Raw genomic sequence first — 8875 nt, forward strand, 5'->3', positions numbered from 1 at the left:
GCCTTCCAGGGCCAGGTGGGAGGACTGAAGCAGGGCAGTATCTCCTCCTCATCATCCAAATCCAATAAGTGACCTGAGGAAGGACACGTGTGCCACACGGCCTCTCGGAGCTTAGCAGGCTGATGTAAGCAGAGCTTAATTTAAAATCACGTTTGCATCAAGCTGTCAATCCAGAAACCTGGGCAAAGCACGTCTGAAGGGTGTGGGAGTGTGCCAGCAGCACAAGGGCTTTGGCCACGTCTACATGTAAGAGACCAAGCCCAAACCCAGCCTGTTGTTGTTCCTTCCACCCGCAGGGCCCAGAAGCTGTGCACAGCACACCCTCGCGAGGACAGTTTTGCACAGACCAGCTCCTGGCTCCTCACTGTCCCTGCTTGCTGGGGGAGCAGGAACCACCTGGAGAGGCTGGGCGTTCACCAGAGTGGACCAAGAACCACAGAGGACATTTGCAGCTCCTGTTAACTGAATTAACCTGCATCCCGCGCAGCATGCAGGCACTGGTCAAGCAGTAGTGATCTAGTCATAAAAATACTTGATTGCTCAGCATCAGAGGCCTGAGATGGTTCCACCTGCTGCTCCTCAGTGAGTCCATGTCAGCTGCATACATCCCATGGGCTGTGTGCCCCCCTAAACCCCAAAACCACGAAACAGGCCAGAGAAGCCACGAGCCATTGGCATTTGGCAGCACAGGGCAGTAATACACAGAGCAAGGAACTATTGGCAGGATCTCCTGGCAGTTTAACACCAATTAGTGCCCTGAAATACATTTACACTCCATGCTAATTTACTTGTTACTTTAGGTAATTAGCTCCATCTGTCTGAATGCAGCCTGGGATGCGGGGCGGGCACTTTTACCTGGGTGCAGGTAACAACTGTGGTTACATGTGGGCTCCATGGTAGTGGTACTCAGGGAAAGAAATGCTCCATCTCCTGGCAGTATAGCTCCCAAGCAGGATTGTGGCTGGATAGGGCCGTGACAAATAAGTCAGGGAGGGATCCTGGATGGGGCCATGGCAGGTAAGTTAGGGAGGGATGGGGTTGCCTGTGCCGTGGTGCTGCAGCCCAAGTGGGATCTCGGGCTGCAGGGACTTGTGCTTGAAGCCCCTCTTCCAGTTTGGAGCAGCACATGTCTGGGTCTTCTGTGCCATTTGTCCCTGCGGGCTGCAGCGTGGCACATCCCTCTTTTCTTTCTCCTTCACTCTAGCGGGGTGCTTTCAGAGCCTGGACCAACAGCACTCTCCTCTCCCAGCCCTATTTCCCCCACCCTGCTCTCAGGATGCCAAGCACCAGGTACCAACCCCGAGTGAAGGGGCAGCACCTTCACGAGCACCACCTATGTGTGGTCCCTGAGCTGTGCTGTCCTGCTGTGCCAGGACATTAACCGGGGAGCTGTGCTGGGTGCATGCCCTTCGTTCACCCCCTTCCCACAGGGCCAGACCAGCTCCCTGCTCCGGCACGGCAGGATATGGGGCAGGAACGAGCATCCCATGGGCACTGCCACGTGTCAGCATGAAGCCATAACCCAGGCTGGCCCCGGCTGCCTCCCTCGACCGGAGCAGCAGTCCCCCGGCAGGGCAGCATCCTCGGTTCTCATCCAGCCTTGGGAGGAGAGACAGGATTAATGCGTGCCTTAAACATCCCAGCCAGCAAACTAACAGCTGTCGAAACACATAAAACACATAATTGAACCATTATTTTCTCTCCCCCCCCCCCCCCCCCCCCCCGCCTGGTTTTCCTCCACCTGAAGGAACTGCTTTTCCATTTATTTGTTATCAGTGAAGGGAGTGAATAAGTTGAAACTCATCTGCTGCTCTGCTTCACTCCCCCCCATCAACTTCCTGAGCACTCAGGAGCCTTTGGCTCGGCCGCACAGAATAGCAGGGAAAGTAATTAGGCTGATAAACCTGGAGTCAGTCAGGCACCCCCAGAAAGGGATTGGCTTTTTGCTACCTTTTTTTTTTTTTTTGGTATTACACCTTCAAGTTCTGTGCTGCCGGCAGTGGGGCTCAGGTTATAATTATAATGCAGATGATCGGTGTAATCTGTAATTAAAGAAGCGGTTAATCAAGTGGGATTAGCAGCCTGAGCTTGTTGCCAGCCCCCCAGTTGGCTTGGTGTCGTGCCCAGCATCACAGCAGAAGCCTCATGCAGCGGCCCCGGGGTGCTGGGTGCTGCTGAGCTCCCTAAAACACTCCCACCTCCACTTGTACCTTGCTTTGCAGATGGGAAATGCATCCAACACCTCCATGTTCACCTCCACCCTGTCGGAGAGAGAAGACCTGATTTTTGGCACACTCTACCTAGTCTTTGGTAAGGAAAGGCAGCCCCTTGCACCTCTCCCCCTGCTGCCGGCAGCACAGGTGTGTTGCAAATAGATTTTTACCCAAATTTCCTTTAAAATTTATTTTACACTCATATTAAATCACAAGATCAGGTTGTGTGATTAACAATACTTTATCATCAGCCAGTTTGACATAACAATTCAGTGGAATTTACTACAATCAAACCAGTGACTTCATTCAAGATTCAAGAATGCATACGAGATGCCCTGCAGGGTATTCAGGGGTTTCTAAACTCAGTTGCACTTATGAGATTTTCCCCATTCTGGTGAATTTCTCACCCTTCTTCCTCATCGGTGTTTGTCCATGGATGAGCCATGGTCCTTGAGGGGTCACCCTGAGAGACACCCCAGGGAGATCGAGGCCGCAGCCCACTGGGATCCCTGGAGAGCTCAAGGGGCTCTTTGCTTAGAAGCCCTATTTACAGGACCACAGATGACTGACTGTCAGTCAGTACTTTTCCATCCTGGCTGTGGTTCCCACAAGGCAAATTTTGTGTTGCCTTGTGCCATTCTGGTACCCTTGCCATTCTGGTACCTCCCAGGATGTGCAACTCTGCTGCTTCCTGGACTGGGCCACCACCCATGTGCGATCAGGGAGCACCCGTTTGTGCTCACCCCTTCTGCCTGTTGCCCTGAGCCACCAGAGGATGATGTGACATTTTCAGCTCAGCCAACAAGGGGCAGAAAGGACCCCAGGACTCCCGTCCCCTGGTGCCCATGCTGCCTGTGCTCCTCACGGCCAGGCATTGCAGCCCCCAGGGAGCAAAGCCACCAGCCCTTGTTGGGCAGCCCCAGCACATGGAGCAGGCGGCAGAGCCTGCAGACCCTGGGGACACCCTACCTGGGCCAGGTTGGGTCACCCACACTGTGGGCAGGGGGAACTCATGGGATGCTCCCGGAGCCACTGGGATGACAGTGGTACTCCAGGTGCTAATGCTGCCTGGAGTAAATCTGGCCAGTTGTGCTCAGTGCAGGCATGAGCAGGGAACTGGACCAGCTCTGCAGGGAAGAACACCTCGTGAGGCTGGGAACAAGGGCATCAGGCTTCCCTCCTGGGACTCCAAAGCCTGGGATTTGGCCAGGTCCTGTTTCAGAAAGGAATTTTGGTGCTGGCCGCTCCGCAGCTTTGGAAGCCGGCTGTAACCACAATATTTAATTTACAACCCAATCCATTAGGGAGAAACTCCAGTCCTACCCAAGAGCAGCAACGATTCCCCTCCAGAGGAGACAGAAACTCTTCAATGAAAGCACCATTACATAGTATAAAAACAAAAAGAAAAAAAAAAAAAAGTAAAGAGAGGGAGAGAGAGAGAAAGCCCTTGCTATGAAAAATTAATTGCCACTGTTGTTTTAACCACATTAATAGCAAACAAAGAGTTTTGTTTGCTATTTTTTTTATTTATTTTTTATTTTTTTTAATTTAGTCTGGATTTTCCTTGATCTTTGCGATGCCTTTCTTCTTGTTTATTTTGTTACCGTGACACTGGACGGTGCAGACCCACACCAGTGATACTGCCAGGAAGAAATTAAAAAGGCAAGTGGGCCCGGGTGCTTGGCCTCACATCAGAAGAGCGATGACACAAAGCTCTTTTTATTTGTCTAGCTGGAAGGAAGCGCCCCCCTGCTCCTTCCAGCTGGAAGGCCTAAGTCTGGCCAGGTCCTGCACCGTCATTGCCTCTGCAGGATCTCAGGAAGGGGAAGGGATCAAATTCGATGGAAAGTGGCTCCAGATGTGCTCGCAGAGCTCTGCAGGTTCCTTGGGCTCACCTCCTCGTCCTGCTCTGGAGGGGGAAGCCCAGAGCCCTTTCCTCCCGTGGCGGGCATCTCTGGGGTTTGCTTCCAATCCTTCAGGAGATCCCGGCTCCTGCCCTGCCTCTGGAGGTTCATCCCCCTGGGGTGAACAGGCAGGCAGGCTGGGGAGGACGAAGATGCCCGGCTGCCTGCCTGTGCCCTCTCTGCTGGGACCCAGGGCCATCTCCTGCCCACAGTGCCGGGGAGGGGACGCCCCTTGCCCCGCACATGCGGCACCGTTTGCCTGCCCCTTTTCCAGGCCTCATGTCTCTCTCGGGGAACTCGCTGCTCCTGCTGGTGGCCTATCGCAAGCGGTCCACGCTGAAGCCCACCGAGTTCTTCATCGTCAACCTGGCTGTCAGCGACCTGAGCATGACAGTGACGCTCTTCCCCTTGGCCACCCCGTCCTTCTTCGCACACAGGTAGCTTGTGGACGTGGCTCTGCGCGGGCTGACGGAGCTGGGAGGGGTTTTCAAACCTTGTTTGGAAATGTGGATTGCCAGGGCTTGGTCTGGGGCCCCAGGAAGGCTGCTGGGTGGCAGCAGGGTGCCGCAGCTCCCCAGGCATCAGGCTGCCTTGCTGGGCCCCATCCCACACGGTGTGGGCACTGCTCCTGTTCCCAGTGCCTGTGGCGGGGACATTTGGGGACCAAACTGGGGGTGAGCTGGTGCACGTGTGTTTTTGGGGATGTCAGGCAGCTGTCCCAGGACCAGGGGAAGGGCTGGGCATAGCTGGAGGCTTTTCCTTGCAGGTGGCTGTTCAACCAGGCCATGTGCACCATCTATGCCTTCTGCGGGGTGCTGTTTGGGCTGTGCAGCCTCACCAGCCTGACAGTGCTCAGCGCCGTGTGCTGCCTGAAGGTCTGCTACCCGGCATACGGTAGGTGCTGGGTGCGTCATCTGCGCCCCCTCAGTTACCAGAAACCTTTTTGTGCCTCCTCTTACTGGCCAGATCCACCTCTCCTGGGAAAGCTCTGCCCCACGGCAGCCTGTTCCTGTCCATACACTGGGACTCCAGGGGTTTATCACCTCCTGTTTGGAGTCGCTTCTTCATTTCCTCACCTCAGCTGCTAATCCTCCATCTACCGTGCGTCTTCAGCATTGATTTGGGATTAAAGACCAAGAATAGAAACAAGAGGGGAAATCAAATAGCGTGATTTGCAGCCAGCACCCAAGGTACACCCTGCCCTCCCTCTCTCCTGCTCCCTGCCCCAGCCAGCCTGAGCCTTCTGCTGGCTGGTGGCTGCTGCTGGCTGCAACGTGCTGTGTACCCGGCACCTGCCACTGCCTCAGGGGTGATGCTGGAGCAGAGTCACCTTGGGTATGTGCCAGCACATCTCAGGAGATCACTACAAGGTGGGAGGAAAGATAAAGATGAAAGGAGGCTGTTAAAAGGCAGCCAGGTACCAGCGCCCTTTCCCTGCGCAGGTTCTGCTCCTGAGCTCAGCTCTGTGGACTGTTGAGCTTATCTCCCCTCATGTATGTATTGCGAGGAAATGGCTAATCTCAACATATTTTTAATTGCTCATTTTCAAAGGGAAACATTATTCCTACAGGTGGCTGAAGATTTAGCACTTTGTGCTGAGCTCTGAGGGGATCAGAGTGGTTTAGGTTTGATGGGGGATGGGACAAAAAGGAACCAACTCGCCTCCCTCCAGGCTGTCAGAGGGAAAAGTCCTTGACAGGACAGTGCCTGGGGCTGTTTAGGGCAGCCCCGGAGCCAGCTCCCCATGCCCCAGGGCAGGCTGTGCCACCCTCCCATCCTCATCCTGCCTGCCCATGGGTGCAGCATCCCTCCATGTGCCACCAGTGGCCACCCAACCTTCCAGCGATGCCTCCCGATGCAGAGAGGCAGCACCACCAATGCTGCCCCTCTACAATTAGTGGGTGAAATCCTCAAGGTTCTCCTGCCCCCTTGGTCCTCTGCCCTATCCCCGAGCCCAGGGGTGCGGGTGGCTGTGGGTGGCAGCCCCGGGTGTGCTCCCCTTCACCTCCCTGCCCCTCAGGAGCGCCCCTCACGTGGATCCCTCCACAGGTAACAAGTTCTCCCCCTCCCATGCCGGCGTGCTGCTGCTGTGTGTCTGGGCGTATGCCCTGCTCTTTGCCATGGCCCCCCTGGCTGAGTGGGGCAGCTACGGCCCCGAGCCCTACGGCACCGCCTGCTGCATCACCTGGGAAGCCTCCAGCCAAGAGGCCACGCTCTACATTCTCGCCCTCTTCATCTTCTGCTACCTTCTCCCCTGCCTCCTCATCCTCGCCTCCTACTCGCTGATCCTGTGGACGGTGCAGGTGTCCCGCCGAGCCGTGCGGCAGCACGTGTCCCCACAGCGCAGAGCCAGAGGCACACACGGCCCCATGGTGAAGGTAGGGTGCTGGGGGTGCTCACTGGGAGCTGCTGGGCAGGGTGGGGGCTCCCAGAGCTGGGACCCAAACGCCTGAGTGCACTCCTTAATGTAGGAATCAGTTTGTTCTTTCTAAACGGCAGCAAAAGCAGCCTTGTGCTTGTGCACCCCACAGCAGAAGGGAGCAGCACACACCACACAAATCCCAGCGTGTGACCAGGAGCATTAAACAGCAGAGGCCGCTGCTGCTGCCACCCAGCACGGAGACACAAACAGAACCCCCAGAACCAGGAACATTGACGATTTTCCCATTAGATGTGTAACAAACAATCCGTGTGTGGCTGTCGCCTATCCCCCTGGTCCCCAAATGTGGATGCAAGAAGGAAAGAGAAGAGCAAGCTGAGCTGTTGGTGGGACTGGTTGCATGTAGCAGCAATCAGCTGCCCCACACAGCCCCGTGCTGGATGTCCCATGGTGGCACCACGCCGTCCTTGCGAGGTGGAAGGGGCTGCAGCAACGGTGTGGGGCACTGCTGCTCCCCGTGAGTTCTCCTGGTGTTTGCACCCATGGATAATAACAGATTTCTCCTCATTTAAAGCCATCAGGTGGAGGAGTTTTCCTTTTAAATCACATTGCAAAATATCATAAAAGGAGCTTGCATGAGTCATTGTTCCCCAGACTATGAGCTAAAACTATAATTTACCAGGGATATGTCAAAAAAGTGGATACCCTTTAAAAAAGGAAAAGAAAACAGCTTGCAAGCCTGACCCTGAAGGAAATGTTTGTGCCTCCTTAGAGGAGGGGATCTGAGCATGGCCCATGTCTGGAGCCTGTTGGTCAGTCAGCACAGGTTACAGAAGGGATTTTGGGTGCTACCAGAGGCTGCTGCAGTCTGGTGCTGGCCTGGTCCCAGAGGCTGTTCACAGCCAGGTGCCACAATGGGCTGAGGTTATTCCCACATTCCCAGGTGGGCCGGGGTGTGACTCGCCTGCATCAAAGGTTTACATGTTCATGCTGGGATGTGCGGGCTTGGGGCTATGCTGTCTGACATCCTGCTCTGACAAGAGCTCTGGAGAGCCAAGGAGCTTTCCCGGGGGTGCGACTGACAGCTCGGGTCCCATTGCACACAGCAGCCGTGGTCGGCCTTGGGCTGGGTTTTGGGGAGGGTCAGCACCTCGGGCATGCCACAGGAGTCTCACGGCACCTCCATCTCCTCCTCTTGCAGCTGAGCATCGCCGTGTGCTTGGGCTTCCTGGCTGCCTGGACCCCTTATGCCGTCGTCGCCCTGTGGGCAGTCTGCAGAGGTGCCGGCCAGGTGCCAGCACTCGCCTTTGTGCTGTCAGCCGTCTTTGCCAAGTCCTCGACGCTCTACAACCCGCTGGTGTATCTGCTCTTCAAGCCCAACTTCCACAAGTTCCTCTCCAAAGACATTGTGCTCCTCCAGGCCATCCGCACCGTCCTCTGCTGTGGCTGCCTGGGCACCATGCTCCAGCCCTTCCCACCTGGAGATGCCAGCACCCGCTTCTCCCTGGGCTTCAGCCACCACCATGGGGCCTGCAGGAGCTGCAGCGATGCTTTTGAATCCTTCAGCAACTACCCCAGGTGCTACAAACTGCCCCAGGGCCCTGGCCCCTCGCCCATTCCCCTGGCCATCCTGGCTGATGGGGCCACTGGCCAGCCGGGGCTGAAGAGCGCGGTGCAGGTCATGGTGCTCATGACACGGAGGAGGTCAGGGCTGGGCGCTGCCAGTGTGGCAGGGGAGGTGCTGCCAGAGGGGATCATGAAGGATCTCCTCTGAGTGCTCAGAGCCCAGAGGTGCCCCAGCATCCTGGCCCCAGCTGTGCCCGAGCCCCACGTTAGAAGAAAAACCCCAAAGTGGAAAAACCCAAACGCGACATTTCTCTCATCTCTGTACCCGATGGGTCCCCAGCATGTTCCGAAGATGATGTGACACCAACCTTGCGTCCCCTTCTGGTGTGGCTCTTGTGACTTTGAGCCTAGCATTTGCACTTGCAAAATATATATATAGAACAATACCAGACCCCCAGTGCCTGAAATCGGGCCAGGGTGCAACTCCAGGCTGCAGCTTTACTGCTGTTTGCTCTCTGGACCCTGGGCCTTATTTTCTACATCCTGGTGCTCTGATGACCAAGCAGGGACTTGGTTGTCTTAAGGAACTGTGCCTGGCCCAGCAGGAGGGGGCTGGGGGACCGCAAGGTGCCCCCAGCCCCAGCTCCTGCAGCCGCAGCAGACCACGTCCCCTCCTGCCAGGGCGTGAGGAGCGCCCTCCAGCTACCTCACTCGGGGCTTGGAAATATCTTCATATACCTCTCAAAGACTGCTCTCTGCATGGGCTGGGTGACCCCACTCCCTCGGTTGCAACGCAAACCCACCACCATCCG

The 8875-nt window shown here is 56.1% G+C and overlaps 1 protein-coding gene across 2 annotated transcripts; it reads left to right on the forward strand.

Annotated features, from left to right (window-relative positions):
- Positions 1-338: 338 nt before the first annotated feature.
- On the forward strand, positions 339-8447 carry LOC311215579 (opsin-5-like). 2 transcript variants are annotated; one of them, XM_084296816.1, is made up of 6 exons: positions 339-582; positions 2223-2310; positions 4392-4554; positions 4884-5011; positions 6167-6495; positions 7699-8447. In XM_084296816.1, the coding sequence occupies exons 2-6, from the start codon at positions 2223-2225 to the stop codon at positions 8269-8271; spliced, it is 1281 nt and encodes a 426-aa protein (XP_084152942.1). In that variant the 5' UTR covers positions 339-582; the 3' UTR covers positions 8272-8447. The 2 variants fall into 2 exon arrangements, with proteins under 2 accessions (XP_084152942.1, XP_084152943.1); XM_084296817.1 differs by lacking the exon at positions 339-582 and adding an exon at positions 1211-1290.
- The last annotated feature ends 428 nt before the right edge of the window (positions 8448-8875 follow it).

Source organism: Netta rufina (assembly GCF_964035555.1).
Source record: "Netta rufina genome assembly, chromosome: 16".
Lineage (NCBI taxonomy): Eukaryota > Metazoa > Chordata > Aves > Anseriformes > Anatidae > Netta > Netta rufina.